Source organism: Apis laboriosa, unplaced genomic scaffold, assembly GCF_014066325.1.
Source record: "Apis laboriosa isolate Shangri-la unplaced genomic scaffold, ASM1406632v1 scaffold812_cov158, whole genome shotgun sequence".
NCBI classification, from domain to species: Eukaryota; Metazoa; Arthropoda; class Insecta; order Hymenoptera; family Apidae; genus Apis; species Apis laboriosa.
This window is the reverse complement of record NW_025224511.1, coordinates 297,339-311,807: the sequence shown is the minus strand read 5'-3', so window position 1 is coordinate 311,807 and position 14,469 is coordinate 297,339. Positions and strand designations below refer to the sequence as shown.

Sequence of the window (14,469 nt, the reverse complement as noted above, 5' to 3'; positions counted from 1 at the left end):
TTCGCATTTTCAATGAATAGACGCGTTGAAAAATATATATCATCATATGGAATATATAGGAAATGTTCGGTGACATGCTTCATCAGGAAGAGGAATTTTTAGACGTATTTACTGAGAAATTTATGGTTGCCGTAAAATCTAACAAAAAAAAAAAAAAAAAGAAAAAAAAGAAAAAGGAAACATCATTCCAAGGATATTTTCTTCATTTTTGCAACGAACGTTTCTTCTTTCCTTCTTCCTCTTTGTAAACAATTACGTCGTTTAATCAAGAGAAGTATTTCTAGCAAATAATCATCGTCTCTTCCATTCTTCTCCGAATAATTCATAAAATAAAAGCATCGAGTATAAATAGAGAATAAATTTATTTAAAACTATGAAATTGTTCGAATCCAAGAAACGAAATGAAAAGACATTCGAAAAATTCATTTTTTCTATTTGTGCATGGAATTTTAACATAAAATATAGACGAAATAGAGATAAACGAGAGATAAAAAAGGCTTTTTCCCCTATACATAAAAACTAGATTTTTCAATCAATTTCACATATGATCGATGTTTGATATAAAAAGCTTTTTATATAGTATGGATAAAACATCATTGATGGCATTTTGATGCAAAAGAAAAAAAAGAATTCATAATAGCGTGCTACAAATATAGAATGGAAACTTGGACGAGTGTTTGGTTGTACCTCGTTGGCCAAGTTATTTCCTATTGTGTTCACCTTCCTGTCGTTCACGGGCAAAAAGCTCGAGGGGGTTGGAAACTTGCAAGAACAAGAAACCGTTGACTTTAGAAGGTGTTAATTAAACGAGAGAAGCAAATTTGGCGCGGCAAGGCAAAGAAAGACGCTTTGACCTAGGAAAATTCAAGGTTAACGAGACAAGCTCCGGCTGAAAATGAAGGTTTGGAGATCTCTGGTGTTGAAAGATTAATTTACGCGAGGGATTTGGAAGTCGATAATTATTTGACTTCGAAAGAACACGTTTCAATATTTCTTCAACTTTAAAGTTTCGCGTATTTAAATTAAAAAAAAAAAGAAAAAAAAAAGAAAACTCGAGAAAAATTAATAGAAGTGCAGTTCTCACCTCGAGAAGTTTATCTGCTAAAAGCTATAATATTGAAACTTGAAATTAAAGTAGCTTGCAATCTTTCGACTCTGTGAAATTTCAATATTTCCGATCATGAAAATAAGGTGATAATAATCCACGATTATTTAATTTTTGAAATTTTTGAAATTAAATCTTTTTAAATTATTCCATGTGAAATAAAATATTTTGAGACATCAAATTTTTCAAATAATAAATGTAAGAAGAGCTTAATTGGGATAAATCTTCCATTTCTCTCGTCAAAAAAGGATAGAGAATAACTCAAAGAAAACCTCGTTTCTGAAAATCTTCTTTCAACACTTTACGAAATCAAAATTACGAATTTTAATTTTATATCATATTTTCACTCAAAAATGACGAACCACGTTATCCACGAATCTAAAAAAAAACCTCGTTTGATCTTTCGATATTTCTCGAAATCGAATATTTCTCCCGTGATTATCGAAAGAATTCATTAGAAACGAGATAGAGGAGAAAAACGAGGAGCAAGGATCAAAAGGATAATTACGAATCGTGTGATTTTACACGCGGAACAGTTCCGTGCGTGTGCGTGCGGTTGACAGGCCCGACATTTCAGCGTCGCGCCGGCATCCACTTCCGCTGGCTGACTCCGACGTCCCTATTTGCATAGGGATGCATCACGGCGACCGGCGCGGCGCTGTTAAAAAACGAGACAAAACGAGGGACGAAACGAGAAGAAAAAAGGAACAGCGTAATAACTAGCCTGTATGACACGTCACGGCTGGAATGCTCCGTGACTCCTTTGGAGAGGTGGCACTCGTACGCTTGCAAATCCTCTGCCACCTGGAACGTTTGCTTCATTGTTTGCATCGCGTTATGCTTCTCTTCGTCGCGTTCTCTCTCTTTCCTTTTTTCCCCCAATTTTTTTTTTTCCATTTTTCATTTCACCATTTTTATATTTCCAACACGACGCTACGTGTTGTGAAATTACGTTACTTGTGCGTATGTTTTGAATAATCGTGGTTTTCGAGTATAACGGGCAAGGAGATATACATATATGTATATGTAAATGTTTTTTCTTCGTTTTAAGCTGAAGTGAATGCTTACCGTAATCCTCCTCGTAGATTATGGCCACTCTGGTCCAGTTTAAAAATGACATGAGATCTTTGAAGGCTTTGTTCAGATGGTCCTGAGATGGATAGAGATTTATACTGAACTCTTTGAACGTTGGCTCGAAGTCGACTCTGGCCTCGAGATGCGGGACGTCCAGAGCTTCACAAATGCTCTGGATATGGGCGCCTAGAAGAGGGTCGGATGGGCCGAAGATCCCTTGTACCGATCTCGACAGCTGCTTGCACGCTGAAATAAGAAAGATTATTGCTTTTTTGACAGTTGACAGTTTAATCTTTATCTATCAATTTTTCTATATATTTTTCTACAATGGCTAAAAATTATATAGTACGTAAATACTTTCTTTAGCCTAATTATCATATCATTGATGTAATATTTGATAAGAGACGAATCACATAATATATAACTTCAATTAATTTCATCGTTGATACGTGACGTACATTAAAGGATGGATACACGAAATTATTTCTCGTCCAAATTTGAATTAAATAATCGTCGAAGCAAAAAGGATCATCCCTCTGAAATATTTCAGTATACTTAATACGAAAATAAACGAATGCTAACAGAAGTGTCACCACCCACACACAGGTTGAGAAACGTCCCCAACCCATTTAAATAGATTTGAATGAGAATGTAGTAGGTAAACAAGCAAAATGGCACGAAGAAGCGTGGAAATGGAAATGGAGAGCGTGGACTGGTGTTGACACTCCGATTTCATATTTCGAGACAAGACACGCTCGGGACTCCCTATATCAGGGGAGAAGTTGCGTGTATTTCCTACGCCATTTCACGGTAATCTTCCTCGTAAACTTTCATCGTGGCCCGGCGAATCGGCGACAAAAAGATTGACGCGAAACTTTGCCCCGCCTTTTTCTCTCGACTGTAAACAAGAGTTGCACAGCTACTTGCCTTCACTCGGTTTTTCGTGCGGTGGAACGAGCACGTTACGACGGACATTCTTACTCTAGCTACGCGTGTATGGTATGGAGCCGTGCAATCCCGGATACCGACTCGTGGGATTACTCGTAACCCTTCGAAATACGGTTTGGAAAACGTTCTTTCCTGCGATAAATGCTCGGTTTTGGAATGGAAAATTTTGCAACGAGTTTTTTTTTTTTTTTTTTTTGTAAAGAAATGCAAGAGCAGTTGTGAGGTATGATGGGTGGGCGAATGTTGATCGATGAATGTTTTTCTTTTTTTTTTTTTGAAATAACTGGTACGAAAATATTTTTCTGGTATTTTTCATACGAAATAATTTGACCACTCAATGTTGGATAGGATTTATCGAAAATCTTATTTTACTTGTTACCTTGTTATATGTTATCTTGAATAATATTCAAGATAATATTTGGTGGAAAACTAGAGTAAAATTTATACGTGTTACGGTGTTTGAAGGATGAGACGGATCTGTATCCTCCATTTCTATAATTGGAAATTTAGAAGTGACTTTTATTCAACGTTCAAAAAATGACAAAGATATATTTCCTTGAAGAAAATCGTCTAAATGTGTGAACAAATTGTTTCCAAGAATTTACTTTTGTTGGAAATAAGCTATTTCGAAAATGAAATTACTCTGAGACGATTCTTAATGCAATAAAATATCCTCGAGTCGTACAGATCGAAATCGTAGATCAAAACGCGACAAAGGCGTGAATGGAAACGAATTTTCTCTAGTTTTCCATCACAATACCTTGTCTCGTGTTATTTTTCCATCGACTCGGCCCATATTCGACTCACGGTTCACGTATTAATCGAACATTCATGGAAGCGACGTGATCGTATGATTTACGAGTACGATGTCTATGCCCGTGCACAAGGATCGCACGGAAAATGGACAGGAAATTGATACGTTATCAGACCGACGGCTTTCCTGATCCATTATCCGCGATACACTTTACGAACGTCTGTTCCCTTTTCGAAGAAAAGATCGTCCGACACATCGCCGGACGAATGAGTTCGATTTCGAAAATAGGATTTTGTTTCAAGCGTTCTCCGTTTTGCTAGCTAGAATTATTCACGCGACTCTTTCTTCCTGTCCCTTTTGATAGACAATCAGGCTAGACTATCCTTTCATTCGTATTTACATTGCCGATTTCATTTAACGCGCCTCGATCGAAAATTGCATTGATTTTATATTATATTGGAATATTTCTTTCTTGTTCTTCATTCTTCGTCTTATTACGATTCGAAAATAAAATACATGGAAAAGAGTATTGTTGAAGAAATAGGAATTAGAAATAAAGTGGTCATAAAATATTTTCCAATGTCTGTTTCATTTAACAATTATAATTATTAATAATGTCTAAAAATAATTTAGGATGAATATACTTTTTGTAGAGAGGCAAATAATAATTATCTTCGAAAAGGTTAGGATAGAATGATTTTTAACAATTGCTCTGGTCTCTTATCAGAGAATCGCGTAAAATTCATCCAAGGAAAGCTCTGTGAGCTGATTCAGTAAAGAGCGTTTCATCGATCTTCTTGAAAGGTTCTTCAGCTTCGAGATCTATCAGTGTCTTGTCTTCGAGCAATCGTAATTCGATTTAACGTCGTTGATGTCTGTATCGTGCAGAACTCGATGAAAATTCCTATTCGTTTGGCGAGAACAAGACAGCCAAGTCAACCTTACGACTGTTCATCGTCTGAACGACTCGAGATATCTCGTTCGTCGTCGTTATTCCCTTGATTAAGTCGTATTCTCGACGATGGTAAATAAGTCTCTTTACTTCGTTACCATGTTACTCTTCTTGTTAACGAACCGACACTAACGTCTCGAATTACTGACGTAGAAATGCTTCGAGTTATCAGTCATCATTTTCCTCATTTCCATCAAGTACAACTTTTGACAGAGAATTAATAATTTGCCAATTAAACATTCTCAAATATATTTTGATTAATAAATTATCGAATATTTGTTAAATATGTTATTAATTCATTTGTTTAATGTCGATTTGTAAATTCGTTTTTTAACGTCACATAACGATTTCTTTTTCCATTTAATTTCTTTTATTTTTTTTTTTAAAATCATCCAGCTACCGTGTCGTTCATATTTCAATAATTATTATTCCTGGAATTTTACAGAATTCATTTACATCGAATCGTTGTTTCCTCGATCCTCGATCCGATATTTAATATGTATTTTAGAATTACTGCAATGTACAGTGTATAATTGAACAACCGATGCTCGATACACGGAATGTAATGCAACACTATCGATAAGAGAAGCAAAATTAAACATGTACCGTTATTACAACCCGGAATGTTAAAATATCCCTTGTTTCCATCGAACAATTAGTCAGGAATTATTACCAATAATAATTTCGTTCGAAAAACAGAACTTTTCTCCCTCGCGTATATATCTCCCCTATATATTTTTCGTTTTTAATCAAGCAACACGATCACCTCTCGAGCGCATTGACACGCAGAAATAGCTTCGTCACTAATTTCCCCTCTAACAATCCCTTCCTCCTCGCCATTCGCACACTCGATGAAAAAAGATCGCGCAACAATGTGGCGTTAACGCGGTCACGGTGTTGGAGGAGAATCATGCCCCTGTTCCTCTTTCAAAATGGTAACGAGAGACGGGAGGAAGGATTGAAGGGAGGACTTTAAACGGCCCCTTCTCTTGTTGAGGAAACGGAACTCGGGAATGTCCGAATGGCTGAAACCGGTGGGAAAACAAAGCGATTAAACGCATCGGATCTTTCGAATCCCGTACCATTTTTACCATTTAGGATGAGAAAATGTAAAAATGTTTCCTTTTTTTTTTCTTCTTCTTTTCCCTATGTTTTATTTTTTCTTTTTTTCCTTTTTCTCTTTTTCGTTGGAATTACGAACGCAGATTTAATTGCGACGCGGAGTCGACTCGTTGAAAGTTCCTACGAAGCGGGAAACGAAACGTTGGCAATCTTGCGTTCCGGTTGACCTGAATTCCTCGTTGCTGGAAACGGACGGCCCTCCCCCTCTATAGAGTCGAGGAACAAAGATATCAAGGTTTTGTTCGGAGGGCATAGGTATACCGAGACGAAATGGGAGCAAAAGAGTGTCCGACGGGGGGGAAGCAGTAAATTAAAAATACAACGGGTGCTCGCGTGTCGGCACGGATTTTAAACGGTCTCGCTTACCTGTCTGTCGAAAAAAAACTGGGGGAGGGAAGAAAAAAAAAAAAAAAAAGAAGAGGGTCCTCCATCAGCGCTTTCAAGCGCACTTGCACGTTTTAAACGAAATTACATCGGTCGCACATCCGTGTCTTTCTTCCTTCCCTCTTGGCCTTCTCGGCGAGAAAATATGATCGTTGAAAATGGTCGTTAAGTTGGTGACGTCGAGGATTCTATTTAATTATCATCAGAAAACGATATTTCTTTTTTTCCATCGATTCGAGAGATTTTGATAATTTGTAATGAAGTTTCTTCATGCATTTGTTGGAAATGAAAATGAGTTGAATCTAGTTGTTTCTATTTCGTCTATTTTACATTTATATTTAGAGAAATCATCCTCTATCACGATTTTCGATGCATTCTGGTATGGTGTAGTAAGTTTTAAATCAGTATAGTTAAGTTGTAAATTAATTACAACAACAATTGTAGCTATTGATGTCGACGTGACAAAGTTTAGACACTAAAGCCTCATTTAGATTAGTCAAGTTGCTCGAAACTGCTTAAGTAATTCGATTTTGAAACTCTTGTTCATATTAGTCAAATGTTACTTGAATACAAGCAATTTAACTTTGAAGAATCTTAAACGAGTATCAGGTGTAGAATCTCGATAAAATGGAAAAGTAGAAGTTTTTGTTTTTTTAATTATAAGAAATAAATTTCCCGACAAATCAACATTGAAGGAAGTCCAATTTTGGTCACAAAGAAGCGGCTGTTACATCTTTTGTCGGTAATAAACGAAAACTTCCATTCCATTAAAATGTTCCGGCTCGAGAGATCAAAGGAGTGCAAGTTATTCAATAAATTTTGAGAATTCCCTACTTTTTCGTTTTCTTGTGTCAGTTTAAGCATGATTCACTGTAACTTCAAACGACTCGAAGTCGCGAAGATTCGCCAAATATTGATAAAAGCATCGGTAAAGTTTCTTATTACGATGAAACGAATATTATAAAATCTGTAGAAAGGGACATTTTATTATTAACAATCGGCATTATTACTTCTTATTGTGATCGTTTTAAGGATATATTGCAACTGAATAGAATGAGAAACGAGTGACAAATAATCGATATTTATTCATCTCTATTGACATAAATATTTATAGAAATTTCTGTAATTTGAATATCCTTAAAAATATTCATTAAGAATGAACATTATTGTCGAAGCGATAATACAAATATCAATCTCTCATTGACGATTGATGTACAATCAGTCACATAAGTTTTCGTACATTTAAAAAGAAATTGTCCCACATTATAATCCATTATATTTAATACAATTATCTATTTCTAATTTTGCAATTAATTTTGATAATACAATCCGTTGATTGAACTTGTGTTGTACAAACTTTTGTGACTGATACATACGTAAATATTAAACGAGCCATTCTTCTATTCGTAATTAAATTGACAAAAATCCGCGTTATTCTTTATCGAAATCAAAAATAAAAATAATAAATCGCTTAATTTTTTCCCGGATCCGAATTTCTTTGGAAAATCTAATTTTCCCCGTCGATCCATTTCCTTTTTCGCTCGAGAACATCATCGATGCATGCATCGTTTGTAATCCGAACAGCCAATTCTTAGAAATTCATCGAGTCCCATTCCCGAGTCGATTTCCCTCTACGCGAATTCAATTTTCCCCGCGGTGGAAGGCTTTGTCTTCTCTTCTCGGTGGCATCCTACGAGGAAATCACGATTTTCCGGCGCGGGCGACAAATTTTTCTTCCCGATATCACAATGTGTCGATCGAATGGACGAGATTAAAAAGTTCAAGTAAAGTTCAAATAAAAATAATTCTTGCATCTCGAAATATCAATAATCGTGGCAAAATTTTCAATATTAAATTTTGATACAAAAATCTACAATTATCTACGTCTTTTTTTTTTTTAAATAAAATGTATCATAGATATTCTTTTCAATTTGATTTTTATAAGTTGTCAATCAATATTAATAGCATCTTTAAAACTCGTGATTGACTCGTGAATAATACGAATAGTGTTGATTTTCCATTAGAATTTCCTATCGAAATTTTTAACGTCAAAATGTTTGATCAAAAATTATCTTAATGTCCGTATACATATGATGCATAAAAAAGCTTCGTGACGAATTTTGGAAAAGGGACGAATCCGTTTTTTCGATATTCTCGTTTAGGATCGAGATCGTGAAAATGACAATCAGGGAATCGGCGTTTAACGGTGAATAAATCTGATGAAATGCGAGGGGAATTTGTCGCGCGGATGATATCGTTCCAATGGCAAGCGAACATCGACGCCAATTAATTCGCGAAAATTATGTTTTCAAGCTTTTCATCGTCAGCTTCATTTTCACGTCTCTCTTTCCCCTTTGCATATTCGGTATTTTCGATTGCCGGTTTAATCGGGGTAAAGATGAACGGGATAAAAGAACGATTCATTTGTCCGCTGATTAAATCGTTCGACGAGGATCGAAAACGATTGTTACAATCGAATATTTTAATCTGCATACACGATTGTTATTTTGATACATACATTCAAATTGATGGTACGATAGAAATATATCACGGTTTCATCGTACATTTCGTCATTCTCTGTCTTTTTCGATTCTTCTCGGTGAATTCAATCATTTTTAAACTTAAAATATTTAATTTTTCGGTAAAAGAAATCGTAATGATACATTCTTTATTCGCGTGATAATTTTAAATATTTTTTTCTTCGACTTCACTATTTTGAACGAGTTACTATTATTATTGATCGACGAAAAGCATTTTTATTAATTTATGAACAGAAGAGGAATTGAAGAAGAATGAAGAAATAAGTAGAAGAAAAAATTAGATAACGATGCAAAAAAATTAAGTGTAAAAAGGAATAACGAGAATATTAATTCTTTGGATATATTTGATGAGTCAAGAATCAAATTGAGGCAATATTCAATAAATTTGAATTTGCATGTACTTCTTTCTACACTTCACCTGAGTCCAAGTGATAATTTATTAATCTACTGTATTGATGTATCTGAAGCATAAAATTATGGAAGCTAATTTAATCAAACTGTCCACTACTTTTCTACTATCTTCCAAAATGAAAAGACACTGAGAGCATAATGAAAAAGAAGACTTCATTTCAAAAATAACTGAGAATCATCAAAATATAATCTTCAATACTATTATTTTAGTTGAAAAATCACATCGTGCAATCAATTTAAGAATTTTAATCAGCACATATGTGGTAAATTAATCGATCAATCAAAAATTAACTTTAAAACATTATCGTTCAAAGAAAACATCAGCTTCCACAAAGTTTAAGTTAGTCACCGTGCGACGTTAAGCCCACAATATGACATGAAGAGTTGAGAAAGGAAGAGGGGAAAAAAATACGACTTGCGATCCCTCGAGGATTTATCACGAGAAGAGGAGATCCAACTGGAATAGGAAAAGATGGAGGCCGAGGCTATTGAAAATGAGAAATCTTTTCAGACGAGGTTGAAATATATCTTTAAACGGAAACTAACGTGGATACGAGATGCCAGTCGCTAGAACTCAGCAATATTTATGATGCGAATCGGCCTGGTAAAATTCCTGAGGGATGTTGGTCGCCACGCGAAGGCCGAATAAATGCGGTCTGCCGACCCATTTCAACGAGTGGACAAGAGTAGATTTTGGGGCTAATTTACTAAGATTTCATTTGGTGTTGGTAGATTATGCATTATGATTGTTGCGCAATTATGACTTGATTGTTTTCCGAGTAGGATGTTTATTTCCTTGGTTAACGTTAATTAGGATACCGTTGTGGCCTTGGTTCCGTGAAATATTTCGAACAGGGGGTGGAATATTTGAATCTTGCCTCTTTTAATTTTACGTTACAGCTCGTTTGAATTAACTTTTCGTGTATTAAATCGCGCTATCGTTATTACTTTTACCGTGATTTTTTTATTTTTAACTTGATATCAAAGGAAGCGAATTTGAATTTAATCCTTTGATCTTATAACACACCACTGTTTTTATTCAACAGAAATTTCAATTATTTATAATTTGAATAAATAAAACTCGACGTTCTTGTATATAATTTGTTTTGGCACTTAAAATTAACTTTTCAAAAGAACCGCATATATTGCTAAAATATATTCATTAAACGCTCAAATAATATTTGAAGATATTTTTTCAACAGGCGATAAATACGATTATAGAAGTCAGATTATTCTTGTTCGTTGCCATGATAAAATTAAAAATTACTATTATCGCGTGCACGCAATAAAGCTTCCCCTTTGTACTCTTAAATATGTAAGTCTCTCTAGTGTTAGCGCAATTTTATATCACCTCGGAAAACTCGGAAAAAATGCTTGTAAACTCTGGTCGCGGGTTCTAAACATGCATAGCTCGTGACGGAATTTTAAAACAGATGATAATAACAAAATATCAGAATTACACGAAGGATTAATGAAGACAATTTTTACGAGTACGTCGAGTTTCTTTTAAATATAATTTATCATAGATGTGTAAAATATTCAAATTTTATTTCTTGTAAAATATATATTTTTCCAAACGGAATTTTATTCAAAACGAGAGCAAAAAAAAAAAATGCTCGAAACTTTGAAGATTGATTTCACTCCCCAAACAAATTTTTCCTCGAAAACGAATTGTTCCACGAATAATTCAGTATATGCTTTACACGAATTTTAATTAAAATAACAATTTTAATTTTATTCCTCGTATTTTCCCTTCTGAATATATTTCCAACAAGCTCTGCTTCAAATCTACAAATCTATCTTTTGATTTTGATTTTGGTACGCACGTGCAATATTAAATATTTAATATCGCGGTTCGTATACACGAATAGATAAATCATAATTTGAACATTTAGCATTTAACAGAGGTTAGTAGCTTCTAAAATTTAATTTATTATCTATCATAAGGGTAAAGAGTTGACAATACGCTCTATATTGAAGCAAAAACAACTCGCGAGAATAATCCCTTTCCGCGTATTTCCATCAATCAAGGGATAGAATTCCAATGGGTGGCGATTTTGAAAATACGACATCCTATTATACCCAGTGATACGGATGATATAGGGGGAATCGCGAAAAGCACGCGATGCACGGGAAATGAAGTGTCTTTGAGTCTCAATAATCCACGAAATAGATATTCGCCGGTGGATAGAACATTTTGTTGCAAATTTATCGACGTCCGCGCGGATTTACGGTTCGCAATTTACGATCTAGGCGGCCATCTACGATCGGCCGGCAAGAAACATTGTTATGGTTTCGCGGCGGGGTCAACCCTTGACTCCGGCCTGGAATTATTTTGCATAAATTTCACCTTATATGACTTCGCAAACCTTACTTCGCTCTGCTTTCGTGTTACGCTCGTTGAAATCAAATTTCTCGAGTAATAGGTTGCGAGCAAGTTGGATAATTCGTATCGGGTTATAGCTCTGTCGGGGAGAAATATGAAAAAAAATATTGGATAGGGAAATTTTGCACTTTTTTTCAACGTTTTTTTTATTGGTTTTTATATATATTTAACTATAAGAACGTTTTTTGATTTAGTTTTAGATCGGTTTCAGATCTAGTTAATAACGATTTCTGATTGTCGTTCATTCCGGGAATCGTATCTCAATATTTTAAGTCTCTAGTCTGAAATTTAAGATTGAAATTTTATGACACGTTGATTGAAACTCGTGTAATAATTTTACATTGGTCTCGAGGAAACATTTGAATAAAATTGCTTTAACGATTGTCGTGTTAATTAACTCAATTTAAAATAAAAGTTTCGAAATAGTTTGGATGGTTATACATTTTTGAATAGCTCTATAAATTGACCTCGAAGTTCGAGCAAACAATTTTCTACAGAAAGAAGTAATCGAAGTTGGCGAAATCCGTTCGAAGATTCGATGGTGCATCTCTATATCAAGCGAGATTAAACAAAGATCCTACCACGATCCTGTTCAATGCTCTACTTTCGGACTTTCCGGTTAATGCGACGATTTAATCCCTTCTCCAGAACTTGGCCTATGTATTGCCTACCATTTAAAAGAATTATCCTTTATTATATCCTTTTGTGGTAGGGAAATCGACTAATCCTTTCAAAAACATGATCTCTTTTTTTAAAAGGGATGCTTTATCCTTTTTGGTTGAAAGAAAAACTTCCAAAAAATCCATATAAAGAATCGTATGCAAGCATGAAATGAACAGAAGATAAAACGGATAATATAAAATCATAGTTTGTCTTCACAGACGATTTTTCGAAATCTAACGCATTAATCGATGTAAGTTTAAAGTAATTTGAGATTTTAAAATAAAAAGTAATTATTTATTTATTATAATTGGTTCCATACTATTATTTTCTCCGTTTTATTATTGCCTCGAGAAACGATCTCTTTTCCCTTTTACGACTCTATCATTATGCATGCCGTGTAATCCTTGACTGATATAAAAAATTTACAGGGATTGGCTGAACGTATATCGATGATGAAAATCGCTCTTGCAACGATGGATAAAAAGTCGAACAGAAATCCGAGACACGCCTTTAATCTTCCACAGTTTATTAAGCCTCGAAATAGTGAGACTCGAGAGGCTCTTATTTATCAGAAATCCGTGCCTTATCTTCGTTTTAATGTTTTCCGCGACGAAATATTCGAGGCGTTAAATACGTTGAGGGACACCGTGAGGGAGTTGTTGAAATTATATAGAAGAGAGAAATAGAGGAAGTTTGGAAAAAGGAATAATAGATAGGTCCATTTTTTACAATGGCAAGAATATTAATAAATAGTAGTTGTGAAATTTTTTTAGATATTAATTAATAGAATTAACATTCCAGTATCCACTTTTGATAATACTTTCTTTTTTTTTTTTTAGGTAAAAGAATAGCTATCGAAAAATTAGAAAAATAAAAAATTAAATCGAGAAATTATTAAATTGAAAAAAAATCGAGCATATTATGTTTCTCTTGCCATAGTCTTTAAACGTAAACGCGTAGTATTTCGAATGTAAAATATTTATACAATTCTTTGGAGAGAGATCGTGAAAAATATATCGGAAGCATACCTTTCTTCGATGTTCGGAAAGAATCGTCCTTAGGGACGTATTGAATATCGTAGACCAGCGTGGTGTTCGCCAACAGAGTTTTATCCTTGTTGATCTTATAAATGGCATACTTGAATGCCAACTCCGAAGGACTGTCTTTTTGATCCTCCGTGAAGATTGCACCTGCAACAGGATGAAAAAAACCAAACCATCAATAATCGTGACGAATAGAATTCTTCGAGAAATTGATAAATAATTTCGTTTCAGTTTATCAGTTGATCGTTTTTGCATAGATGGTTTGCTCGATAATAAATTTTGAACGGTTTAGACGAATTAGGGAACTTTAATCAAATTGGAATGATTTCGAAAAAAATGGTGTTGGTGGCAACAATTTTTCGATCCAAATTGAAACCATTCTATTCTATATTTTCAACAATTTTAATTACGTTGTATCGATCAGACTTTCGACGAGTTGAGCAGATTCAATTATAAGCAGCTTCGCAATAGCAAAACGTTTATAATCGCGTCTCTTTCACGAGGTAATTGCACGCTCAAACCAACAATCGATAATTTAACGTGTAATTTATTACTGTGCAATTATTCAACAGAGTTACATGATCTATAGAACTTTGGAATAAGGAGTTTGTTTTGAAATGAGGAAGAAATGAGGAAGTATTCCGAGAGGAAGAATCATTAAAGAACCATCATAAAATGGTTCACCAGATGGTTGGGAAAACTTTGAGCAGATATTTAATCAATGGATATCATTTAAAGTTGCTACGATATTTTAACCGATTTCTTCGAAACAAAGAAAATTTTATTTAATGATATCTAAATGTTTAAAGATATCATTTTATATTTGATATCTTTATATGCATATATCAAACGTTGTCAAAAATATTATATTAAAAAATTTTTAATTGTAGATATATCGATCGTTAGGATAATATTTCTTGATACACGAGAGGAAGAACCATTATAGAACGTACAAAGAATTTTTTAATTTTCTCAATTTCATTTCTGATTATTCGTTTGATCAATTATAAATCTTTCTCTCTTTCTCTCCCTCTCTGATCAATAAATTTAAAATATTATCTCATTAAATTCGAAATAAGGGAGAGAT

At 34.3% G+C, this 14,469-nt stretch overlaps 1 protein-coding gene across 1 annotated transcript in view; it reads right to left on the bottom strand.

The window, feature by feature from the left end:
• The window catches only part of LOC122719524 (glutamate receptor ionotropic, kainate 1-like), a gene marked incomplete at its 3' end in the record, with an annotated part of 105,542 nt that overhangs the window by 14,086 nt on the left and 76,987 nt on the right, over nt 1-14,469 (bottom strand). Inside the window, exons 3-4 of the mRNA XM_043945426.1 lie at nt 13,368-13,529; nt 2,174-2,425 (exon numbers count right to left, since the gene is read on the bottom strand). Coding sequence (XP_043801361.1) covers nt 2,174-2,425; nt 13,368-13,529 — 414 coding nt within the window. The remainder of the gene's footprint in view (nt 1-2,173; nt 2,426-13,367; nt 13,530-14,469) is intronic.